We start from the raw sequence: 27,126 nt of genomic DNA, 5'->3' as shown, positions 1-27,126 counted from the left end.
ATGCCGCAAGCAATCATGCAGGGCAACAGGATTCTGCCCAGTGGGATCTCCATGTGAGCTTCGCATTGTGTTGTACATCTGAGTCAAGCTACAGACTACACTCCAAATGTGTTTGGCTCCACATCTATCTTGCTTACCTTAGAGTTAGTCTGGGCAAGTCTCTCAGTCTGGGTAGGAACTAGCACCAGAGTTTTGTGAAGACAGCTTTAGGAGGCTTTCCCCCTTCTGTCCTCCCATTCCATATAATTATTTACTATGTGCGGTGAAACAAAAAAGAAGCAACACTTCCATTAGCACCATCTTTCTCATGGGAAAGATTACACGAAGCAGCCCTCCACATGCTATGGGAAACAGAAAAGACAAGGAAACATTAACTAGATAGTTAATGTTGACTTTATGCCTGTTTTCATCCCCTTGCTGGATTTTCTACCATGTCCAGGAATTTAAATTTAGTTTTTAGCTTGAGGTGAACTAGCTGACTTTTACAGTGGATACATTTGAGGATTGCACTTCCTAAATGGACAGTGCGATACAGCCATTTCTTGTCAAATTCAAGAGCCAAGGATTTGCCTTTGGAAATGCTATTCCATGGCAAAAAAAAAAAAAAAAACCTTACAGAGCAATGGAACCCATTCTGGAGGTCTACACTTTGTAATGACTTCAAGCTACAGATTGGGGTGAGGAGTCTTTGGTTCTTCAGATGTTTTGAACATCAAATTCCAGGAGCCTTAACCTACATGACCATGATTAAGGGATTATGGGAATTGTAGTCCAAAACATTTGGAGGGTCAGATGTTCCCTAGCTCTTCTATAAACCATTAGAACCTTTTCTTGAACAGACCTCACTGAAATGAATAGGGACTCCTTCACACAGAAACACAATGCAAGCAATGTGTATCGGTGGTTGTGTGTACAGGGATCTCCAGGGATATTTAAGCCCCCCCCCCCGATGATCAGTGGATCACTGCTCCTCGTCCCGGGAGCTTGAGAAACAACCCTTTTGGATTAAAACTTACAGAATGGCCCAACCCGTATGAAAGCTGGCTGGGAGAAATTCTTGAAAGTTGCAGTCTAACAAAGTAACTGTTGTGCTCATCCTGATGTTTCCTAGAGACAATGATCGACAAGAATTTTACCAAGTTCTGAGGCAGTCATTACTCAAAGCAACAGGAACGGCCAACTAGCTTGATGGGTAGATTTTTGCTTTGGGTGGTCCTCTGACAGGGCTTGATGTCTAAATCAGATTCAGGTCTGAATCTTCCAATGTTTTATTCCACTAACATTTTTCAGGCTATCATCACCATACATTTTATAGCGTGCAAAGGCTTCTAAATTTAGACTGCAACTTCAAGCCAAAATCAACTTTACTTTAAAGAGGATGGATTCCCCAATCTTGAACTGCTGAGCAGACAGCTCAGCAGTTTAAGCTGAGTGCACCCTTTGTTGAATACAAGTAGTTCCAGCCCTAATCGCAAGAAAATTTGTTTAACAATATACACTAATCTAATCTAATCAACCCACTTTGATGCAATATTCATATACAAAGCAGAAATATGAGCCAAAGGGAATTCTACAGGTCAATAGGATAATTCATACATACAGGGGTTTGAAGCAACAATTTACAGTATTCAGTTTGATCAAGCCAATAGAGATTGACTTGGTAAGCTCTACCAGGCTTCAGCTGAATACTAGGGTATAGAAGTAAAGAGTTGTTATTAACTGAATGGATGTATTCTGATAAGTCAGTCTAAGCACTAACTGAACCATTAAGATAACAGTGTAAATTATCTTTTGAAAAAAAGTGTCAATTATCTTTACATTTATCCGTTCACTTAGAAATGTTAGGATGCTTGTTTTATTGTTAACCCTTCATTGTGCTGCTTTTACATACATTTTTTCAATCTAATGCAATCATCCCAACAAGTGCTATTAAGTTCAATTAGATTTATTCCAAGGTAAATGCATACTGGAGTGAGTGTATGCATTTAAGGCTTACAGTAAGTATTACACGCTGTATTTTCCAATTATAATTTCCCTCTGAACTCACTGTTTAAGCTGACTCCCTCCTCTCATAGTGTGTACTCACAAATGAGGATACAACTTCATGTCCAGTTTACAATGGGTAGAATGGAATGCTTCACCCACGGAGCTCCCTCTATCCCTCTCTCACCATAGTGTGAGAGGGACATTGCTCTAGTCAGAGGTTCCCAACCTTGGGTAACCCAGGTGTTCTTGGAGTGCACTGCCCAGAAGCAAACTTTTTGTCAATCTGTGTCAATAGAGGGTACAGCAGGTACATCAAATGTGCAGGCCTAACAAGGGAAATCCAGAAGTAGAGTCACAAGGAAAAGTGCAGGTCAAACAAGAAGAGTCCCTAGCAGGAAGTCATGCAAACCAAGTATAGGAAAGCCATAGCCAAAGTCAAAAACAAATCCAGTCAAGTCTGTCCAGTGGTAAGAAGCAAATGCCGGAGCTGCTGCCGAGCCAAGGCTTCAGGCAGCGCGGCTCGCTCTTTGCCCCCCCCCCCCGGAAGGCACAAAACCTTATGGTCTCTCAAGAGTTACTTGAAGAGAGGGGGGGCACCAGGTTATTTAAGGGGTGTTCCCTCCCTTTAACCATCCTCTTTCGGGCATTGCGAGAGAAAGAGGACTCTGCTCGATCTGTGATTCTTGCTGTGTCACTGAGAGGACCGGTGTTCTTGAAGGAAGGGAGGGTAACATCAGCTCCCTCCCAGGGTGTTGTTATCTTTTATATTAATTGAATAGAGTTTGGATGGTTCTGTTCTATATTACTATTTAAATATTCAAATTGATTATTTAGCTGGCAATCACAAACAGGATTATTTAATTAATTAATTCTAGGTAGTAAATCAACTATAATGGTTTGTTGGAAAATTTAAATAATAATTAATATTAAAGGAGCAACTGATTAAGATATTTAACTAATTACACTAATTGAAGGAAAATTGAGGCAGAGCAACTACCTGAAGTGACCAACAGAAGCGAAGCAAGAGGGTGCTTCTTCAATACCAAAGTCATGGCATTCGGAGAGACGTAAAGGATCGTCAACTCCCACAACGACTGTAACGGTGACAGAGTGCCAAGAGGTCCAGGGAGAAGTAGTTGAAGTCAGACCAGACATTGAGGAGGGTCCAAGTATGGCTTCAACTTCATCAGGCGAGTTGAGCACCACACCAGGCACCTATGCCTGCATGGCCTTGGGCCAGCAGCGGTCAACACAATCATGCACTCTACACACCTTAGAACTCACAGAGCGCGGGGCTTCCCAGCACTGCATGGCCATATGCCAGTCCATAATTCAGTGGCTGGGGCATGCCATACCCCACTTTAACACTGCTAACCCAACCTAATACTACGGCTAGTGCAGGGGTTTGGCCATAGCCTTCCATACCTAATATAGGTTACAATACTGTCCCATTGCTTGCTTTGCCATATTGGGACTATTCGATGCCTTTGGGGAATCATCTCACCCTGGCAGCAGAAGAAAAGAAATAAGAGGATAATACATGGACGTATTTGAATTGTTAAACAGAGATGTAGAGAAGAGGAATTTAGATAAGTTAGATAAGAAAAAGAAAGACGTAGGAGAAAGAAACCTGATAGAACGTGGGCTAATTGACTCCCCGGATTTTTTATTTACTCTGGTGTGTTAGTTAAGGTGCAACCATGGCAGGACCAATCATTATTCCAGTATTTAGACATAATTTACAGGGCCTATGTTAATTTCACGGGGCAGGCGTGGCTTCATTATGATGAATCGTTCCGTATGTGGAGTGCAATTCATCCAAACATGCGCTGGAACGAGCTTCTGCCGGGCTTGTGGCTGCAGCATATGACCACCGCTAGGCCAAATATAGGGGAAAGAGTTGACAGCGGTCATTTAAGGAGGAAGGTCACAATTGGTCAAAATCCCCACCCAGGAGCGGGACAGGTGGTTCAACCCCACCTACTCTGTTGGGAGTACAACTCCAAGGTCATTTGTACAAAGAGACCATGCCGCTTTAGGCATGAGTGCACCACCTGGGAGGCCAGCACCCTAACTCAGCATGTTTTAGAGCAGGCGCCCAGCACCAGAACAGGGGCACGGGAGGCAGTAAAAAGCCCAACAATGGTGGCGGTGTGCCTGGAAAAGGGACCCAGCCCAATTAAGGTTGAGGTTTTAGAAGCTTGGGTAAGATCCTACCTACATAGAGAGGACACTATGTATCTTTTAGAAGGCTTTAAATATGGTTTTGGAATCCTGGCAATGGGGGAGCATAGTGCATATTTTGCACAGAACCTCCAGTCATGCATTGTGGAAAGCATTGTGCAGTGTAAGATAGATAAAGAGGTGAAAGAAGGAAGGGTTCTTGGCCCTTTTCAACATTGCCTATGGAGAACCAGAGGGTCTCTCCATTAGGTATTGTGCCTAAAAAGGCCCAAGGTGAGTTCTGGCTAATCCATCACTTGTCCTTTCCAGAGTGAATGTCAGTAAACAACGCTGTCCCTCCGGAATTGTGTACAGTGTGCTATACCTCTTTTGATGAGGCTGTGCGCATGGTTAGAAAATGCAGAGTTGGAGGCTGAACTGGTGAAATGCAATATAAAATCAGTGTTTCGAATTTAGCCAGTGCACCCCTGGACTTTGACTTGTTAGGTTTCCATTTCCAGGGATCCTTTTACATTGACAGGGCTCTACCGATGGGTTGTTCAGTGTCATGTGCTGCATTTGACCGATTCAGCTCGTTTATTAAATGGAAGCTCAGGTATAAGACAGGCTGTAAGTCTACGGCTCATTATCTTGATGACTACCTTTTCTGTGGCGAACAGAATTCAGGAAAGTGTAGATTCATCCTGAATAGCTTTCAGGCATTATCAGAAGAACTGGGACTACCCTTAGCCGAGGAAAACACCAAGGGACCAACCACATCCCTCACGTTCCTTGGGATTGAACTGGACACAATGCAGCAAGCATCACAGCTGCCTAGCGGATCTTAAGACCAGGAATCTTAAGACCAGCGGATCTTAAGACCAGTGATGCTTCTGCAGAGGTGAAAGATGTAGCTGAAGGAGCATCAACAGATAGTAGGGCACCTGAATTTTGCCTGTAGAGTGGTGGCTCTGGGACAAGCATTTCTGTGGCGACTGTGCACTGCTATGCAGGGTCTACATCGATCAATGCATAGGACCAGAGTGACACATGAAATGAAACAAGATTTACTAGTATGGAGCCAGTTTTTAGCAGAATTTAATGGAATCTCCTTTTGGAGAGGCAAATCGGGCTGAAAGCAGATTTTCAGGTTCATTCAGATGCAGCAGGATCCTTAGGATTCGATATTTATTTTAGAGGAAGGTGGTGTGCAGGCACCTGGCCCGAGGAGTGGCACCAGAATGGTATCACCAGAGGTCTGACATTCTTAGAATTTTTCCCAATAGTGGGTGCTCTTTGGCTATGGGCCAGTCTCCACCAGATGTATTGGTCGTACACCTTGGCGGCAACGATTTAGCCAGGCACCCGGGTAAGGCATTGATACTGAACATTATTTGTGACCTGAAATGGTTGAAGGTGAGGTACCCTGCTATGTGGATCGTGTGGTCCACGATCATTCCACGATTGGCATGGAGAGACACCAGGTTTTTCCTCAACATTAACACGGCACGCAGGGGTGTTAACTGTGAGGTCTGCAGAGCAGTCTGCAATGGCCTTGGATCAGTGATTGGTCACCATAGGATCCGACTGGATATGCATGATTTTTTCAGAATGATGGAGTCCATCTGTCCAATTTGGGCTTGGATGTCTTCCTGGAAGACATCACGGGGGCCCTGCTTGTTAAGCTCAAGCAGCTCAATGGCAGGCATGGGACATAGCATGGCTAGTCACTATGCTGTGGCGGGTAGTGCAGAAAAACAGGTATTTTCCAGTGAGCCCCACTGCAAAATCAGGTAAGCTAACAGCCCATCAGACCGCCCAGCACTGCAGATCATGTGATTACAGTGCTTGGGGGGGGAGATGTGCTGGGCCACTACCGGACTAACAATTGTGGCCAGCCGGGTTCCTGCTGTCTTTAAGACCGCGAGAACCTAGGGCCAGGGATACACCCATCTGCTGAATGGGGTACTCAGACACCCCTACGATTTACCTATTTCCACACTACAGCAGGCTCCCCTTTGCCAAATGATTGGCAAATCTGAATTGCAATCAATAAAGTGTGGCCTGTGTTTTAACCCATATTATTTGTCTCGTGTCTTTATCCCAGGGTTGGGAGGGCAATGCTGGAGCTGCTGCCGAGCTGAGGCTTCAGGCAGCACAGCTCACTCTTCACACACACACCCATGGAAGGCACGAGATCTTATGTTCTCTCGAGAGTTTCTTGAAGAGGGGGGGAACACCAGGTTATTTAAGGGGTGTTCCCCTCTCTAACCGTCCTCTTCTTTTTCTGGCACCCACCTGCCTGCCCTAATTCCAGTGTGAGTTTTTCTGGTCGCCTTCAGGGGTCAGATAGGAATTTTTGACCCTCATCCTGATTGGCCGTTGGAAGGGGGGATTTTTTGCCTATCTCACACTGGCACGGGGCACTGGCAATTTTGTGGCAGAAATTCGGTCACACTGGCGGGGAGTGTGGAAAAACAGGTAATTTCCGGTGAGTCCCACTGCAAAATCAGGTAAGCTAACAGCCCATTGGACCTCCCAGCGCTACGGATTGTGTGATTACAGTGCTTGGGGGGGGGGGAAGATGCGCTGGGCCACTACCAGACCAACGGTAATCAAGTAAAGATGGCTTGGGGGTCTGGGGGTGGTCAAATTGTGCCCAACTGGGTTCCTGCTGTCTTTAAGACTGCAAGAACCTGGGGCCGGGGACTTGCCCACCTGCTGATTGGGGTACTCAGATACCCCAGTGATTTAACTATTTCCATACTATGGCAGCCCCCCCCCCCTTTGCCAAATGATTGGCAAATCTGAATTACAATCAATAAAGTGTGGCCTGTGTTTTAACCCTTATTATTTGTCTTGCGTCTTTATTCCGGGATTGGGAGGGCAATCAAGAGAATCCAAGAAGCATAGTCTAGTTATCCAAAGTCATACACAGACAGGGTGGTGGTAGTGTCAGCAGCAGAAATCATGGTAAAGTGCACTGATTATATACCACCCTGTCACGCTTCAAACTCTCTCTAGATGGTTTACAATTTAATTATGCAAGCTACACATTACGCTTGACAGCAAGCCGAATCAGGAGAGCAAGACTGACGTTGTTTTCAGCAATGAGCTTCGGCAGACTGAAGTCTAAGGTCCTGTTGGTGCCAGACCTCTATTTGAGGATGGACTAGACAGCTTTAGGACTCCTGATGAGGCGTATCTTACTCTTAAGGAGCCTATTAGCTCCTAAGGAAGCTACTACTCATAAAAGAGACTTCCTTTCGAAAGTCCTTTCCTTTCCTTGGCACCTCTGTCGTGGACTCAGAGGAGTTCTGCCTCCTCATCTGAATCTAGAACCAACAGTTCTCCATCTAGGGGCACAGGAAAGTGTACCCCTAAGGGCTCTGGGTCCAAGGCACTAGCATGCTCAACATTCCCAGGACCAATGTGCACAAACTCTTCCTCTGTCAGTCTGTGAGTAGAGCTATGACAGGTTAAAAGAGACCAGGCTGGAGCACAATATCCACAGTAGAGGCATCCTTGATTTCTAATGTGAAGCCTGCCTGGACTTCTCAGAAAGTATGACAAATAATCTGTTCAGCAGCCAATCAGATGGAAGCTGTCTGACAAGCAGTCATTGGGGACAGGCGGTCAAATCAAATGGTGTCAGAAAAAAATTCAACTCAGGGACTCCAACCCAGACACATAGACGGCAGTAAGCAGGGCAGACTTATACCAAACTTCTTCTTTTTTCCTTTCCACTAGATAATGCAGCATTTATCTTGTTAAATGTCAAATTCTCTGCTCAGTGAACATGCCCTGATGACCTGCAGTATCTGACAGGAAGTTCTATCTGAAATGAAGTGAAACAGAAAGCTGTTTCGAGATGATGTCCCAGGGAAAGCTGGAGCCGAGATCCCTTCCACAGTTATGCTATGTTGTCCCTCACTGCATTTGGAATGCATGAACTGAATGAGTTTCAGAATATATATGAAAAAGAAACGTTTCTCAGCTAGCAGGGTAAATGCAGCGCCTTTATCTCAGTCCGGTTAGCCTTTTAAGCACATGAAATTCTACTATCCTCAATCAAAGCAGCAAATAACATAATAAACTGAATAAACTACTACACTCAGCTGCATAAGGGAAGTCAGCATGGGCACCGTCATTTAGCACTGAATCGTGTCACATTAAAAATGACTAGCAGTAGGATGCTATTATGCTAAGAAAGAAAGAAAAAGAATGTTCCTAGAAAAATGAGAGTGCTGAAGCATAGTTGCAATATTTTCCAAGCGGTGGTTAGAACGCTGTTAAATATTGTGTAATGAATGGATTGCAATTAGGTAAAATTTCCATCTAGCCTTCCCCTTATATTGAACTGCTTCAACCAATTGTTTTGTGGCTTGACAAGCTGAAATATGAAACATGAGCATTTTGCCTGTGGCATGGAGCCCCCTTTCTCTACCTTTTGTGGTCATTAAATCAGGAAGTTTCTAATCAACCAGGGGCACCCTGGGATATTTTTTTGTTGTTGCCAATTTGACAAGATCATGCCAGTTTTTAAACCCACGCAGGTGGAGGCTAAATATTGCTGGATGTCATTCCTACACTGTCAGTTCTCGCACATCCCAAAACGCTCAACCATGTTTCGATCCCAACATTCACTGACTCCTCTTTTCGCTTCTATCCTCGGTTCTCACCCCATCCACTTCTCTCTTCACCTCCTCCCCCCTTTTCCCACCCAGTCCTCCTCAAAGCTTCTTGTTTTCACCTATCCACCAATGTCACTGTGGGACTGCTTTAGATATTTTGCAGTACCTTGTTCAGTCAGTGCTTACTTTTGAAATAAAACAACGCCCTGAGCAATAAAATGTAAATAGGGAGTTGGTAGGGGAAAAGGTACATGTTTGCTGCACATTAAGAAAAAAAAAAAAAAAGAGAAAACCAAACCAAACAGGGTGGCTATCGATGATATATTTTTGTACTGTATTTTAGTATTCTAATTTTTCCCCCAAACAAATATTATTCCAATTTGTGCTATGTAATTTGTAGGCAAATTGATTTTTCATATCTCATCTTGTTGAGATTAGATACAATCAACTGAACCAGATATTTCTCTAAATCCATTTCTTATGTGAAATTTTTGGTAAAGCATTTTTTCACAGCCAAATGGAATTTCTTTTATTAATCCTATCATTCTTGCGTCTTTCTTTCTTCCTGAATCTGCCCCATCTCTGTTGTTTCTTCCATAATGAAAACACAGTCCTTTCTTTAAAAGTAGCTTTAAACAGCCTTGTTACTTTAAACAGCCCTGCTTGGCTAGGAGATTATGGGACCTGTAGCAGGGGGGGAAAAAGCAATCCCTCTCCCTCACAAACTTTGGTTCACATTTAGATTGTTATGATCTTCATATTTTCCTTTTTCTTTTGAAAAACGTTCTATACCAAGTGGCATGTATATCAGTGGCACTATATATGTACAAATAAATAAATGTATACACAAATGTTTGAAGCATCAGATCTTTTTGCAGGCAGCCAAATGGGTGAATAATTATAACTGGAATGGTAATTGTATATATAAATTCATATTATATTGTCTAAAAATACATTCACATTCAAACATTTCATTTCTTTCTCTTAGCATTGTTCTACTTCCATCTAGGTTTTTTTTTTGCACAATTCACTTAAAAAAACAACATTACCAGTCACAGTTGAAAGAGATGAAAGCTCTTAACCTACTAGAAGGAGCAGCGCAAGGGGGTGTGGAAGTCTGAGGCTGTCCCCAGCCTTTCATGTTGAAAGCATAAACTCTGACATAATAGCTTCGGCCCTGTAATGAAAAACCAAACCAAAGAGAAAACATTAAGTTGATGAACACAGTCTGAAGTGAACATGATTTTGTTAATCAGTGGCAAAGGACTGAAGGCAATCAGTCCAATGACTCGTCTTCAGCTGCTTATAAAGGCTGATTGAAAGGCTGTATCAACCTTTCATTCCTTTGGACAGCTGCTCTTACCTCAAAATGGCTTCCCCAAGTACAGGTGGTGATATCAGCCCTGTGTGATGATATCACATTGGATGCAGTGTTCTGACAACATTTAAGATTAGAGATGGGGACGAAGTGCTAAAATGACACTTTGTCTTGGTTCATGGACCGTCAAACTTCATGACCCACAACCCACGAATTGCCCCCCAGTCACCCGATGAACAACAAATCAATCTGTCATCAATTCATTGGGGCATTTTTTTTTTTGCTTTCCTGCAGGGCATAGCAAGAGGAAGGGAAAGGGGATCCCACCACTGCACTGGCTTACCAGAGGCAGCATGGCTGTAGGATCGCTTTGATCCCTTTTCCCCTCCTGTGGAGCATAGCAAGAGGAGGAAAAGGGAACCAAGCCGTCCCACAGCCCCAGGGGTGGGATTCCCTTCGGACAGGCTTTAGCAAGCCAACCAAAGGGAAAACCCCTCTCTGTTTATGCCCCCAAGGAACACCTGATCCTCAGGGGTATAAGCAGATAGGGAAGGAAGGGATGAATATAAAAGTGTTATATTCATTGCTTCATATTCATTGGGGGGGTCTCTGGACCCCAAGAATATGAACTAATGAATATCTTATGAATCAGGGAAACATAACTAATATCCTGATTCATTTTTATATTCATCTCCAAGTCTAATTAAGATATATGAAACTGGTCATCACCCCAAGTCAGTTTAAGTAGAAGTGAGGATAAAATAGGAAAGAGAGGAAGAAAGACAGAAAACAAGAAGAAAAAGGTGAGGAAGAGGGTTACATCTGTGAGAAGCAACAGCAGTTAGTGGAATGTAATAGTGTCAAACAGCACAGAAAACTACATTCGTAAGTTCAAAGCAGGAGTATACAAAAACAAAACAAAATCAGATGGGATGCTCATCTTCTTTGCCCTCATTGTTCTGCAGTCTCATTGTCTCAGGGTGCAACTCGACAATAATTTGTCTCATTGTTTGGTCTGCTCTGGGGATAGGCTGTTTCGTTCCTTTTGCCAGTGGGCAAATGGCATAATGTCCAGAGCAAAACAGACCATCTCTAGAGCATTCCTGCTCACACCTTTTTAGCAACTACTCTTTTTTAGGGGCAGGCAGGATCACTCTGTTTTGGTTCTGTTCCAGCACATGTGATCACTGGGATCGAACCAAAAGCAGACTGCATGCTGTCAATTTCCCAGTATCGTTAAGTGGCTTAAGAAGACAACTTAGCCACTTCACAGCATTAGGAAATTAAAAAAAAAAAAACTTCCTCTGGTCCTCCGTGGAGGGGGGTGGTAGAGAGGCAGCAAAGAATTTAAAACAACAACAACAACAACAACTAGTTAGGACATGGCTGATGTGCCATACCTTTTTTTTTTTTTGGTGATGGTGGTGGGGGAACTGAAAGCTTCCCCTCAGAAGGAAAAGGAGCTGAGAAGGAGTTTTTTTTTTTTAAAAAAATGTTTTCTTTCTTTCTTTTTCCTTTTAAATGGAGGCAGTCCAAGAAGGGTCACTTGAGGTGTGTATGCCATGTGGATGCACGGATTGCCCCAAATGGCATATTGGACCTCTGTGTGGCCTTAAATGACCCTATTCAGTCTGCTCCAGCTCTCAGGCACAATGCCTACAGGAAACTAAGAAGCCAGAAATATGAACCAGTGGATATAAGAAAGAGAATGTATTTGCTAAATCCTCTATCATTTGTTGACCACATTTTCAGTTACAGATTTTATTCATGGCCACAGCGAATCTACCTGTTCTTGCCCCTCCTCTCCACCTCATCTGTCTTTTGAACTATGAGAAGCACTCCAACTGTTACAGCACTGAGAAACTACAGGACATTCCACCTGTCCTCCAGTATATTTTATAATTTCATGAAATGTTGTACCAGAATTAACTCTTTGAGCCACAGGATACATCTCCAATTCTATACATATTTAACATGATAGGAAATCTAATTGAACTCATATTTCTAGGTCTGCCTGTATAGGATTGCACTTCATGGGGCCATGAACTGGCTCTCTGTCCATTAGTCTCACATTGACACTAATGAGATTAATTCAAGGTCAGCGCGGCCACTATCTCTGCATTCTAAACCAACAGAGACGCCCAGTTTTAGCATGAGGAGCTGCCTTCTGCTGAGTCAAACTGGATGTTACTTTGAATGTGCAGTTTTTTTAAAAGTACAAATGGAGAAGTGATAAATTAATGGTGATTCAGAACATGTTGGAGAAGAAATTATACCTTTTGTTGTTCTAATTTTGCCGGGGGAAACATCTAGTATTTTTACTGGGATGAAGTTCCATGTTGGGACTGCAGTCCCCAAAGCAAATTCTAGCTTCTAAACAGGGATTTTCCTCAAAAGAACGGGCAGAAAAGGTTAAATTTCTTTCACGTCCCTACTTCCATCCCATTTGTTACATCCCTCCCAGCTGATGCAACCTGCATTCTTTGAAAAACCTCTACAAAATGTGTGCTGTGTCATGAGTAATTTGGCCTTTGTGAGGTTGTGAGTTTCTCAACAAGGGCCATATCCCACCCCACCCCCCGTGGGGCCGTGGCCCATTTGAAGGGGGTCACAGACTGGAAATAACTTTTCACACTTCTCCTTATAAGGTCTGTCAAATGACTTAACACAATCCTGATTTGGCCTATATTTCTTCCATATTGTGTTTATGCCTGTGCCCCAAAAAAGGCTGAGAATAGTTGGACTACATGATCAAATACTGCAGGAATGGGTCAATTCAAAGTTTTTTTTTTCCTGCTCACATGACACAAAAGCCCGTTGAAATCGGTTGGGGGATGATGTTCAGGACTATATGGACACCTGCTCACACATTCTTTCCCCTTGAACATCCAATTTTTTAAAAAATTACATACGTAAGAAATTAATGCTAGATCACTTTATCACTAGTATAATAGTTTAACGCTAGGTAACCTCTAAACAGAAACAACCCAAATTTGGAAAAAAAAACAAACCACAGTTATTGTGGGATGTCATATTTCTGTACACATTGGAAAGAAGCTTGGGATGCTGCCATCTTTTCTGAAACACTGTACAACTCTTTCCAAACCAAGCAGCTTGACAGTGAACCATAGGATCGGAAAAGGAAGGAAGGAAAAGAAGGGCAGGCTCAGGAATGTTGCTAAGTCTCGGGACTCATGTCCCAAGTCCACGTCTGAGTCTTTGGTACCAAGTCCCAAGTCAAAGTTGTGAGTTGCTTGCCCCACTCCAAGATTTGGGAATCAGGACTTGGTACCAAAGACCTGGGCCTCCTGCTGCCTGCCCTCACTGCCATTGCCCTACCTGCTGCTGCTCCGTTTGGGAGTCAGGCCGTGAGCTGACCAGCTGATAGGCCAGCACGGGCAGGCCCCCCTGAGGGAGAAGAAAGGCACAGGGTCTTTCATAGTGATGCTGTACTCGGACAACAGGCTCTCTGAACCACCCCTTCCTGTAAGTCACCCTGGTAGGCTACAGCGTTCCCCATGCAAGGCCCTCTGATGTGCTGCATTTTGAAGATGGCGACGGCAGCAGGAGGTAGGCCAGTGGGGCGGGGGACTTGACAATGTGACTCGGACAAATGGATCTGAGTTGCAAGTCGACTCACAAGTCACCCCAGAAACCCCCAAGTCAAGTCCAGGTCAAGTCACAGGTGCGACTTAAGTCTGACTCAATAGTGAGTCCCGAGTTGCAAGTCCCCATCCCCGGGCAAGGTGTCGGCTGAAATATGAATTGCATTACTTGGAGTGTGAATACTGAACTCCTGAACCAATCCACAGCCACTGTGTGCTCACTGACTGTAAACTCCAGTGTTATACAGGCTGTAAATTGCATCAATTTCCGCTTGCTGGTATAGTCACTGCTAGCAGCAGGCAACTCCTTCTCTCTACTTTTATGGTATAAACTCTTGCTTTTCTTGTTTTCACGAGCAAGAATGCAAAACCAATTTTATGGCGGAAATATATTTTCTGGTGCCCTTCACTAGAGTTCTCGCACATATTATGTGAAGTGCATAAATTGTGCAAGGCCACAACACCTGTTGCATCTCTGCATGGGCTTTTAAGAGTTAAAAAGCCTCAGGTGGGTTGTTTTCATCTTCTCGAACAATCAATTCCTGAATTCTGTGGTTGCTATTTTCGATGTTCATGTTTTGCTATACACAGGGAAGGGGCAGTAGTTTTGCGCAAAGATGGTTTGTGCAAATTATGGAGATCCCACCTACAAGAAAAAAAAAAGGTTCCTTGGTCCATTTTGGTCCCTGAAGCAAGACATCTCACAGGTGTTTACAAACCCATGACAGGCTGTCTCACCCTGTTCAGATCGCCTATCCTGATGGAAACGAAGAACTGAACAAGAACTTGTCACAAACCATTGGGCACATATTGGATTTGTTCAGGAATAAGCTGAGCTATTTCCAAAAAGATCAACAGTGACTTGGATTATGGTCCAAACTAATTAGATGTCTCGAATTTCTTATCTCCTTTTTTCAATTTCTAACACTTAATCCCCCATCATTCTCCCTGCCAGCTCCACAATCCCCAATCCCACCTCCTCCCTGCTGCGTTCTTCTATTTGAATAACTACTTTAGGGTTTTGGCATAGTGAGAAAGGGAACAGAAGGGAGATGGGCCCTAATGAGGTGGTGGTAAAAGGGTGGGAGAGAAAATTGAGATTTCCCCCTTCTCTAAGAAAATATTGTCTTTTCTTGGAAGCTAACATTTCAAACTTGCATTTTGTAATGCTTGCCTTTGCCATTATTATTCTCTGGGTTCCTCAGAACCCAGACACGGTGAGCTTCACTAACATTTCTTCCCGATACTTTCACAGCTGATAAAGAGTTTAGAAACAGGGTGTTTTGCTCCTGTAGCCATGTTGCAAAAACCTTATTTACCTGAAGGTACAGTTATAGCCGCTAGATAAGACTTAGCTGCCACAACTCCCTTCTATGGGATTCTGGGATCTGTGCTTTAAATGAGGTCCTTAGAAGTCTCTGCTCTAGCTCAAGGAGGGCACTAGAGCTCTCTGGCAGAGAATTCTAAGCAACCCACCAAACTACAAATCCCAGGATTCCATATGTTGGATTGGTTTCTGACTACTTTAACCGTGTCATGTAGATTCAACTGGAACTGGGAGATCCAAAGAGCAAAAGCCAATATTGTATCAGGGGTTGTAACCCTTGCACAAGTATGACATGATCTTAAGGCCATGACGTGAAAGAGAGTCACAACTTCAATCAGCCGCTTGATTTGATAGTATTAAAGCTTTTGTTTTAAAGTTAGTATATTAGCAGAGAGGACTGAGGTTACAAGTGGGGCCTCCCATCAGCAGGATACTAGGAAACCATCGGCCCCAAGTGCACCCTCAGCCTCATCGTGAAAGTTTGTGTCACAACATGTACTGAAAGCAAGATTTCCTCATAAATTAAAAGTCTGAATTTTTTTTTAAAAAAAGGCCTCAAATCTAATGTTTAAGAATCAGGACTTGGTACCAAAGACTGGTTTCTGAGGTAGAATTTTTTCTAGAAATCCATTTACAATTCGGTGTGTCCAGAATTAAGAGAACCAAAAGAGGATGTTCATTGGTTTTTGTTTTGTTTAGTTTTGGGGAAGGAAGACAGGAGGATAGATTTAATGATCCCCCCAACTTACACTTATTTCTATTGTAGATATTGAAGAATTTTTAAAGCTGTTTGCTTTCTGCCACTACACATTCCACTGCTTCTGTGAGACCAAAAGGAAGGGAAGAGGAATGTATACAAAATGGACATGTATAGAAAAACCAAAGAGAAGAAGAACCAATGGGGAGATTATTGTCCCTCAGACACCCACCTTTAATCTTTCTATAAACATTTCTCTCTCCTTTTAAGTGACTGCAACCAGCAACTTTTGTTTCCCTTGTGAAACTGTAGAGATGGAACTGTTGTTTTAGTCATCAGACATGGACTCCAGATTGGATCTCACCAAAGCCTTTGATCTGCGCTAAGATTAGCCCATGATCCATGGCATGGCAGCTTTCTTTCTGCTCTTTTCGTATCCCCCCCCCAACATAGCAACTTAGAAAACAACCCATGCTGCCTGCCTATCCTTTTGTGGGTTTCAGATGCTGGATAAGAGGCACAATGTGCTTAATGGCAGGCAGCCCTTGCCAGAAGGAATGGCACTCAGCTGTTTGCGGCAAGCAGCTTCAACTCAAAGCCTGAAATTCTGCTAGAGTTTGGGGAGCAGGCAATTGACATTAATGACTTTCCATTTACCATTGTGAGGCCAGTAATAGTGCACCTCAAAGACTGAAGATTATCCATGATGATTTCCCCGACCAAAGGAGAAAAGTCTTCTGAACAGCTCCATTCCACTAGAAAACAAAACAAACAAGAGTACCGATCAGACAGACTTCAATGCCCAATAAAGGAAGGAACACAGGCTTTTGATTATGCGAGCTTCATCTCACCTTTGTTTGTTTTAGCTGTGTATGTCAATAAAAGAAGTGTTTAAGCAGACTTCAACATACCAGTTAAGCCAAGGAAGCATTTGCTCTTATTTAAGCAATTTAGTGAAGCAAAGAGAGGGAATGTTGGCAAGGAAATCCACCTAGGCAAGCGTATGGTTTGAATGATGACAAAAACTATGCCTGGAATCCTGTTGCATAGCATAGCAAGTTGCAATTAGAGTAGGCCCTCTTGAACCTATGGAACTTATGGAGGTGTTGGAACACCAGATCCTCTGCTGTTCAACCCTAGTGCAACATACTAGACTAAGCCACATGATTTCAGCCAATGCAGCCTTACTTAGGAAGCAACATTAAAAGGGCTTCATTGTTTACAGCAACACGGTAAGACAGGCTCACTTGATTATCTTAACATTGGACAACATAATGCCAGTCTCCTTTTCCAAATACAGAGAAGTGGGGAAATGCTTCCAATTCCCTTTTCCCATCAGAAATGCCACAGCAAGTACAGAAAACACTATTTTCTGTTACTGCCAGTGCTCTGATCCAGAGCTTGAAACTGCAGTTCTCAGCATCCCCCAGCCTGCACCACACAACGGCTATGCTGGCTGAGGGCTTCTGGATGCCATGGTCCAAAAATAACTCTCCCAAACTCTGCTCTTATTTATCTTTATAATAACAGCTGGACGTCATATAGATTCAAGGTGTTGACATCAAGCTAAAGTGAGTTCAAGAAAACTCCTGCCTGACCCAGAGTGACAAAAGGTACTGTTCCGCCCAAGTCAAGATAAATAATACCTCAAGTCAGCTGTGTTGTTTTGGAACATGAGGCAGAAAATCCCACAAACGCCTCTCCTCAAAAAGTACAAATACAACAGTAACAAAGCTGGGCAGCCAGTCTGATTTAGTAAACAGACTGGCAAACTAGGTCTCCAGAGATCTAGGTTTAAATCCCCACGGGGTGTGGGGCAATGGTAAGCTCACCCTTTCAATGTCTTCTGTAACTTGAAATTCCAATTATGGTTGCCACAAGTCAGAACCAACTTGAGGGCACAGAGCAACATCCATTACAGATAAAGTAACTCCAAACCTGTGGTTTGGCCTATTTGCTTCACTCTGGCAAATGGCATGGCCCGTTTTGGGTGAAGCCAAATCAGAGGATCAGGATCTATGAGGTGGGGGCAGGAAACTAAAAACAATAGCTGAAATCCGGTAGTAAGTCGCAAGTAGAGTAGGCCATTTAACCAATGGAATTTATGGAGGAGTTGGATCACCAAATCCCCATGGATTCAATGGGCCTCTGTTGCAACTTACTACCGGATTCCAGTCACTGAATTGTTAGGACCTAACAGGAAAGGGAAGGGTGCGAGCAAAAGGCAGTAGGTGAGGTGGAATCTTTGGTCCTGTTTGTGCCTCACATCCAAATCGCCCAAATCATGCAGCTTCACTTCCCTTTGCAGAGAAGAGTTGTTTTGCCGTGGCATGAGAGTGAGCACTGTGAGAGAGCAAGGAGCTCACAAGGGATGGGTGGGGGTTCAAGAGTTGCCACTCCCTGTCCCGTCTCACTTAAGCTACACCAGCGATTTGACTTCAATTTGACTTGGGGTTTTTGGGGTGCAGACTCTATTTGCGATTCGGAACCATTTTTTTTCTGAGTTGTGTTTGAGTTCCTACCTACCTTTTGCTGCCATCATCCTCAGTGGAAGCAGACCCAGCTTCCCTTCCAGGAGCCGGCTGATTCCTTTGCCCACACCCACCCCACTGCCCATCTGACAGGCTGGCACATATGCAGAGACTGGGACCGGCTCTGGGAAGGGAAGTCAGCCCGTCAACTGGGTGCTGCACGCAAGTCCTGAGTCCCCAGAGTCAGAGTCCCAAGTCCCCAGCCTTTTTGCAGGGCAAATGACTCGAGACTTAAACTTGAGGTTTGGTACTCAGGCCTGAACACTCAGACTCAGGACTTGGGACTGAAGCCTTGCCGACATCCCTGGAGCTGACTGGGTTAAAAATAGAGTTGGATGTACTGATGAAGGTCATTTTGAATAGTAGTTACCTGCAGGTTATATAGCCTATGAGAATGAAGAGGTCAACATTCCCTCTAACGTTCAAGCATCACATACGAATTAAGCGGCAAGAAACTGGAAAGCCGTTGGCTAAAAGTTGAAGAACATCTTTATCTATAATTAGTAAAGATGTAATATAAATCCTTGTCCCCAGCATGGCCCCATAGGCAACCCAAATATATTTATATATGAAAAAAATAACAGCTCTTATCAGCCCTGTGACCCAGCAGCCCACCTCCGATGGCCATGCAGGCAGTGCCCTAAACCAGTGGTTCCCTACCTTGGGTCCCCCAATGTTCTTGGAATACAGTTCCCAGAAATCCAGGCCAGCACAGCTAGTGGTGAAGACTTCTGGTGGTTTTAGTCCAAGAACATCAGGGGACCCAAGGTTGGGAACCATTGTCTTACTCACTCCATTCTTTCTCCTTCTTTTGTTTAATTTCATAAATCAAAGGTCAGCTGGCCACGTAGACGGTTAGAGTTGTCCACTTTACCAGTTTAACTTGGAATTATATTGTCTTTCCACAACATAAAACCATGGTTCTTCCTAAATAAACATGCACTAGCAAAGGAAACTCCATTTTATTCCATTCTGATGATGCCATGATTCAAGTGATCATAGTTTAGTGGAACTGGGAACCGGACTGTAAGGGGTCTGCTTTATGTTTTGGAAAATAAATGCCCCTGAGGAACAGCATATCTTGATTGGGCTGAAACATGCTGGCGTGTTTCTGAAGTGCAAGAAACCCACTTTGTTTGTAACATCTATTGGTTCTCCTTCACACTTGGGCCTTGTGCTCTTCCACCCGATATGGCTAATCTTAGAACTGTAGAGCTGGAAGGGATCCTATGGATCATCCAGTCCAGCCCCTGTCAAGGAAGGACACAGTAGGTCAATCAAACCCTCAACCTCTGGCACCACAGCCAGAGACCTGAAGTGCTGAGCTATACAGCAGTTTTTAATGGCAGGGCTGACCCTGATTCTGCAGACAGACATTTTCCCATCCCATCCCCCCACTAAGGTCTTTACTCTCCATCTCACCCCTTTCTCCCCATTTTGCTCAAAATGCCGCCAGAGAGCTACCCAGAACTCAAAAGCGCACTCAGCCCTTTGTGATATTTCAGCCTTTATAAAGCTTATATCCATTTGGCTGTTGCTGAAACACAGAAAAGTTTTGGGACTTCACATCCCATCATCCCCCCAGCCAATCTGCTGCACGCTGGGAGTAGCAGCTGAGCGTGTAAGTAACCCAGGCTCTGAACAGAAGCTGGCTGGCTCCCTTCTTTGAGCCATGCCATGTGGTAGATGGGGAGGGGGGTGGTGGAGATTGGGTATCCAATTACACGCAGGCCAGCCAGGAATTACACATGCATTCTGCATTATGCTTTCCATGTCTTTAGACAAGGGTTCAACTTTTAAGAGTTGCACCCTGCCTTTCAAACATGATGTGAGAAGCAGCACTCCCCAGTTAAAGGAACACTAGCGTCTGTCCATTAAACGTGGAAGTCCCCGAGGCTTTCACAAACAGGAGCGCCACAGACCTTTAACTCAGAGTCACGATACTATCTCCAGCCACCACTATGAAAATTTAGAGGCTGTTAATGTAACATCTTGTAGGGGTCCCTCTCATCTGTGTATAGCCGCCTTTCATTATAGCATGCCTGTAAGTGTCATTATACTTGATGGCCTGTCACATTTTCCATTGTAAACCACAATTTTCTGGGCTTTATAACTTCTGCTGCATTAAATCACTTAGAACTAAAGCTGGGTATACAAGCTGCCAAAACAGACAAGTTCCATTACGGTGCCAGCATAAATTGGAGAAGACCATCTTGGGTTATTTAATGTCAAACAAAAGGAATGTGAAGTCTTGTCAGACGACTGGTGCCGGGTTGGGGGGGAGGAAAGAGGGGGGATACAGTTTGGTGCCATCTTTGTCGTTGCTTATAACCAAATTGCAGCCCAGCACAGAAAAGGAACAGGAATCACACAGGCCCGACAGAAGTCCGCCCAGGCTTCACATTCACATAGGCCCTCAAATTTAAAATATATCCTAAAATGTTTGTAACGCTGTCTGGCCATTTCTTTCTTTCTTTTTCTTTCTTTAACAGTACCCTCAAAAACTGGAAGCAGTCCAGGCTTCTCTTGATCCCCTCCTGAATGGGACCAACAAAGAGTCAGGGCTACCTATATTTTAATGAGTTTTAATCAGCATCTAAAAATCAAGAACTTAGGTTCCTAGATGTTTCTGGACTACAAGCAGATGTGCATCAGTTGGTAGATCTCTTGTTGAGATCTACAGTAGACCAGCAAGTGTTTCTGTCTCTGAAATGTTTAACACTGGTCACCACAAAAATGACCTTTTCTATCTAGACTTGACCTCTGAAACAAAGAATGTAGAGTAATACGGACTGTGTTTGTGTCTGTGACAGGGCTGTCTGCTCAGTTCCGCTCTGGTACTGAAAAGAAATTCCTAAGCACAGAATGGGCTCTGAAGGACCCTCCCACGTTTTCATCCTAATTGTGCCCCTTTTGCATCTGTCTCTGGTTGGTGAACGAGTCTTCTAGTCAAAAATGAAAAATAAACCAAAACAAAATATAGATCCTGCAAACCTGAAATCCACCCATCCCTGTTCTGCGTGAGAAGGTTGCCCAGTCTAGTTACCGTTTATAGATAAAGAACCATTGTGTTGAAGGATGCCGCTATTTAAGTTACAGTAATTATTTTAAAATTTGCATCACGGCTTACAAATTAGTGTGCGCAAATATTAGACAAATTGGTAGTCTCTTTTGCTTTCTTACGTGTTGATGCTGTTCTTGCCTTGATTTAAGTAGTCATTCTGCAATGGCCTGATTCAGAATAAGACACTTCAATTCATTTATCCAAAGCGGGAAGATCATCTGTAAAAATGTTCAAATCTGCTTGAATCTGCTCTTACTGGAACCGATGGTGAAATGTCTCTTCCCTCCACCTGTAGCTATTTTGGTAACAGGCTCCTTGGTGCCTACGGAGCATTTGACTGATAGACAGGCCTGAGCAAAGCAAAGTGGAAAGGTTTCTGCTATCAAAGAGGTCTGTCCAGATAGAATGCATTGCAACTAGAGATGGGCACGAACTGGAAATCCAGTGATCGTTCATGGCTAAAGCAAACAAAATGCCACAGGGGAAAAAAGTTCGGTGTTTCGTTTTGCTTTGGCAAAACGGGATCGCCAAACTGGGTCCGGAAATGAACCACAAAGTACCCAGTTTACAGGGTTTTTGGTTCATGGTTTGTTTTGTGCCCATCTCTAATCGCAATGTGTCATACAATCAACCCAAACACACTGCTGAATTGCTTCACTGAAGGCTGCTGTGTAAAAATCCTTTTATGCACACCTGGGGTGATACATTTCATTGCCTTCTTCTTCCTTTGCCTTTGCTGAACAGCCAAGCAGACAAAAGCAAGAAAAACTCCACTATTGGCTAAAAGGGACTGTGCCCCATTAGAGCCCATTCTTATACAAGTCTTTATGGATTGTCTTTCCTTGCTCTGCAGATTTCTGAGTTCCTCCCACAGTAGGAGAGCAATTACATAAGGAAAGCAGCCATTCATTTTCTTTGTCAAGAAATAGTTCTTAGGTCCGATGGTGAAATAATTTCAAGTTTTGTACTTCGTGGAGCATTTTGCTCTACTGTCTTCGCTTTCCTCAGATATGTCTTGCTTTGTTGTTATTCTTGAAGGGAAAGGACAAGATCCTTGACAGGACAAAATCCTGTGCTTTTGCTCTTCTTCTTCCTGGCAGCAAGTCAGCCTTTTAAAAAGCATATCATTGTTGACGGTATTATTAAAAGTCTCCAGCACCCCTCAGTGACTGCCACAGCTGGTGGCCATGCTGGCAGGGCCATATTAACCCATGACTGGGCTGCTAGGCTTTCAGGTATTTTGGGGGCCTCTTTCACGTTCAGGTTTTTGGAGGAGTGCTGCCCCCAGGATGCCAATACACACACACACACACACACACACACACACACACACACACACACACACACACACACACACACACACACACACACACACACACACACACACACATGAACCCCTAGTCCCTGAGGGACCTCCAGACTTCACCCTAGTCAGCCTTATGAATAATATGGCCCTGCATGCCGGCTGAAATATTGGGGAAGCTGTGGTCCAAAAATAGAATGCTTTCATGTCCTGGCCCTTAGGATCCCTCCAAGGTACTGGATGCCAAGCTTGAGAGCCCACCAGCCTAAAACTGCAAAGTGAATAGAGTAGGGGGGGGCAATGCTGAGCTCTCTCCCATCCACACAAAAAGATTCGTTTTCTCTTTCCATCTGACACTTCACTTTATGGAGGAGGAGGAGGAGGAGGGACGTTGGGGTGATTACCTACATATTTTAAATTAAGATTTCTGCATTCTGGCACTCGTTCCGGAGCGGGCAAGCAGCATGTGTGGCTCCAGTCGCCAAAGTAAGCAAGGACTTTCAAACAAACAGCCATGTCAGTGGTTATATAAAAATCATGGCTGGGCCTGGCATACTGAGCAAACTAATTTTGGTCAGGATTTTTTAAAGTAGAAATAATGTATTTGTACTCATAATCAAATAATGCATGGCTCCCCACTCCTGCCTGGCAAGGATTCTCGTTTTTCTCTTTCTCACCAGCCATTATCTTCAAGCTGAAAATGAGCACTTCCAAAGAAAATGTTATTCTGTCCTCCAGCTAAAACAGGTTTTTAGCTTTCAAGACTCAGTGTTGACACATACACGCGCGTGCGTGCACACACACACACACACACACACCTATCACCACTCTTACTGAAGCCATTTGTCTCATTATTTCCATCTGTCATGACAATCCCATCATCTGCCTTGCTTAGGTCTTTACATTTGTATTGGCTCTTTATCACACTCTGTCTCAGCTATGAGGTTCTATTTTTAAACCCTTCTATGTCTGTGCCCTTGATGTTCAGATGGAGCACAGTACAGGAGTTCTGACGCAGACGTACTATGAAGCTGGGTGAGGTGGACTTCACTTCAGCCTTACAAGGTCCACTTTTGATTGATGGATTTACTAGAACGTCAAGATTCACCCGCTCAAGCCTGGTGCAAAAGAAACACAGTGGTGCCTCGCTTAGCAATCGCTCCGTTTAGCGACGAAATCGCTTAGTGGCGCTGTTTTTGCGATTGCAAAAGCAATCGCTTTGCGATGTTCTCTATGGGGTATTTTCGCTTTGCGATGATCACAGGGAAGCGATCATCACAAAGCCCCCATTTTTGCACAGCTGATCGGCGGTTTCAAACTGGCCGCTGGGAAAAAAACATGGCCGCCCGCTGTGTTTAGGGACGGATTCCTCGTTTTAGAGGCACCGAAAATGGAAGCGCTATGGAGGATCTTCGCTCAACTGTGAGTTTTAAGACCATAGGAACGCACTGAAGGGATTTCAATGCGTTTCTATGGTCTTTTTAATATCGCATAGCAACGTTTTCATTCTGCAGCGATTTTTGCGGAACGAATTAACGTCGCTAAGTGAGGCACCACTGCACAATAATTTTTTAAAAAGGTACTTGTGTTAGTCTGTGCTAACAGGTCAACCAACCCCATGACACCCAATAATAAAAATTGTATATTAAAAATATAATATTACTTATTTTGTTTTGTTTTTGCCTGACATACAAGAATTTAAATGAATTTGAGTCTGAAATTTGTCTTGAGTGTCAGAAAAGGATCCCTTACCATCCTTCCATGTAAAAATATATTCCTGATTATCTCTGTCTGTCTGTCTTTTCTTTTCTTGAACAGAAGGATGACAGATAGTTACAGATATATTATTATTAGTAGTAGTTTTATTTATATGCTGCATTTCTCCCAACAAGGGACCCAAAGCAGCTCACAACGTTAAAATTTACACAATTAAAAACACAATAAGTTAAATATTAAAAGACAAATTAAACAATATATGGATTAGAATAAAATTAAAAGAATAAAACATGAAAAAGATTAAAATTAACTGCTAAAATGGGGTTCAGTTATAATTGTTAGAAGCCTGCCTGAAGAGATGGGTCTTTAGCTTTTTTCGAAAGAATCAGGCTGATCTTCCGAGGGAGAGCGTTCCATAGCCTGGGAGCTGCCACAGAGAAGGCCCTCTCCCGTGTCCCCATCAGCTGTGCTTGTGCTGGCAATGGGACTGAGAGGACGGTCTCCTCTGCTGATCTTTATAGCCAAGAAGGTGCATATAGGGAAATACGGTCCGTCAGGTAGCCTGGACCCAAGCTGTATAGGAATAGGAAGGAGGGTGGTCATTTTATTGCTGACATTGTTTAAGTGCAATGGTTCCCAACCTTGGGTCCATAGATGTTCTTGGGCTGCAACTCCCTGAAGCCTTCGCCACTAGCTGTGTTGGCCAAGACTTCTGGGAGTTGTAGTCCAAGAACATCTGGGTTACCAAAAGTTAAGAGAAGAGAATTAGAAACAAACCCTTCCTTATCTATCTCAGATCACCCAGAGGTTTTCTAGTGAAATCCCTTTCTACCTGTATTTGCTCTATAGGAACCAGGAAAGTAGAGGGGAGAACATCAGTAAACAAGAATAAATTCCGTTAAACCCCCCTTTCCAAGGTGAGACAAGTCTGTGTCAGCACTCCGGATTCTGCTGCTGGGCAAAGTGCAATGCTCCAGATGTTTCTGAACTACAGTTCCCACTGTTTTTCACCTTAGCCTCTGCTAGCTAGGGATGGTGGAAGCTGCAGTCCAACATCCTGTGGAAAGCTGCACTTTGCTTATCCTTGGTGTACCTTACTTGTAGCATCTTTTACGCTAAAGAGCTACTATATCTTTTAACTGGATTAGGGATAGGAAAGAGCTTAATTGGGTTCATATCTTAAACAGAACTCCCCTAAATTTGCCTGTTTCTTCATGACCTCAGTGGGAAAAAATGGTAAGATCACTTAAAAATAATAATATGGGAACATGATAAACTGTGCACTGAATTGAAGAAACGGTAAGCCAGATCCTCCTAAGTAAGCAATTTAATTTAGGCATCAGGATTCCGACCACAGTTTTCAAACACACACACACACACACACACACACACACACACACACACACACACACACACACACACACACACACACACAGAGAGAGAGAGAGAGAGAGAGAGAGAGAGAGAGAGAGAGAGAGAGAGAGAGAGAGATCAGTCCTTTCAAAGTTTGTTTGCTCTTCCTCAACATTCTACAGCTGTTTCATCTTGAAAGCAAGCACCAGGATCCCTTTCCATTTCACTTGGTGGTGAGAAATGGTAGGGGTTTAGATCATCCATAAGTAGCAGAACGTCCACTTAAAGCATTAAGCTAATTTTATTTCTGAATTTTCTCAGATGTTTTGTCAGAAAAATAGCATTCACTTTGAACTGCTGACATTTCATGGGCAGTTCTAATAATTTCCAAGTCTACCTGTCTGAAATTGTCTCTAATTTCAGACTCTGCTATCCTTTCCTTTATATTTTGTATGAACTCCTACCAAATGTTCCTCGAGAAGCATATTTTTAGACATTTCACATTACTGTATTATGAATCTAGATGAAGTATTCTTCTTATGCTTCATTTCTCTCATGCATATCAGTGCCATCTGGTCATGGCTGGATAGGTTGTGTGAATGGGCCTTTGCTCTTCTCAAGTTCATGTCATCCATGAAATCTTCCACATGAACATACAGGTTATTCTGCCATCCACACACATGACTTTTTAAATATGAGGTTGCATCGATCCTCTAGCAAGTTGCAGTCCAGATATACACTAATCAATGACTTTAAGCTTCTACCAATATTCCTCTTTCAGAGTTATAATATTACAAAAACGAAGAAATTTTAAAAGTCCAAAGCCAGAGATTTTTTTTTCTCAGCAAAGTGCATTTAGTGCAAAGTTCTATTCCTCCCTTCTTTCCAATTCAAATCCTTAAATTCTTGTTAAATCACAGCTAGATGGTGCATAGGGATCAAAGAAATTCTCTCCTCAGCATGGGGCCTCTTAAGCCATGAAATTTTACTTTCCCTGGCCAAAGCACTAGCTTTTAAGGTGAAGGATGGAAATCAGAGCTCTCCGAGACTTGGCAGGGTGACAGATGGAGGTGGGGTGGAGAACTAAGGGAAGGTAAAACAAACATAAATCTGATTTGAGCCCTATAGTGTCACTTATTGTCATATAATGACATAATAGAGGAGTTTTACTCCACATCAAACCAGACCAGTGTGTTATGGTGTGTTTGAATGATATGTAGCTGCTCCCCAGCACCTCACATCCAGCAACACAATGATCAGAATCATGTGGTCCAACACTTCTATCTTCTATGTCCCATCTTCTATGGGGTAGAAGAAAGAACCCATCAGATTCTTTTGGTTCCCCTCAGAAAGCCCTTGATCTTTCATTTTAGAAGGAATGTGCATATTTCTTCTGAATTTTGCTTTGGGAAGATATCTGGTAACAAAA

General features: G+C 43.4%; 1 protein-coding gene across 2 annotated transcripts in view; it reads right to left on the bottom strand.

Moving 5' to 3' along the window:
* The window catches only part of ANKFN1 (ankyrin repeat and fibronectin type III domain containing 1), a 328,869-nt gene that overhangs the window by 77,144 nt on the left and 224,599 nt on the right, over window positions 1-27,126 (bottom strand). For both annotated transcript variants that reach the window (XM_078385159.1, XM_072990937.2), the window contains exons 6-7: window positions 16,388-16,485; window positions 9,870-9,960 (exon numbers count right to left, since the gene is read on the bottom strand). In XM_078385159.1, the coding sequence (XP_078241285.1) occupies window positions 9,870-9,960; window positions 16,388-16,485 (189 nt within the window). The remainder of the gene's footprint in view (window positions 1-9,869; window positions 9,961-16,387; window positions 16,486-27,126) is intronic.

The sequence above is a fragment of the Pogona vitticeps genome, chromosome 2, assembly GCF_051106095.1.
Source record: "Pogona vitticeps strain Pit_001003342236 chromosome 2, PviZW2.1, whole genome shotgun sequence".
Lineage (NCBI taxonomy): Eukaryota > Metazoa > Chordata > Lepidosauria > Squamata > Agamidae > Pogona > Pogona vitticeps.
The sequence above is the reverse complement of the archived record's forward strand: the minus strand, read 5'-3'. Positions and strand labels throughout refer to the sequence as shown.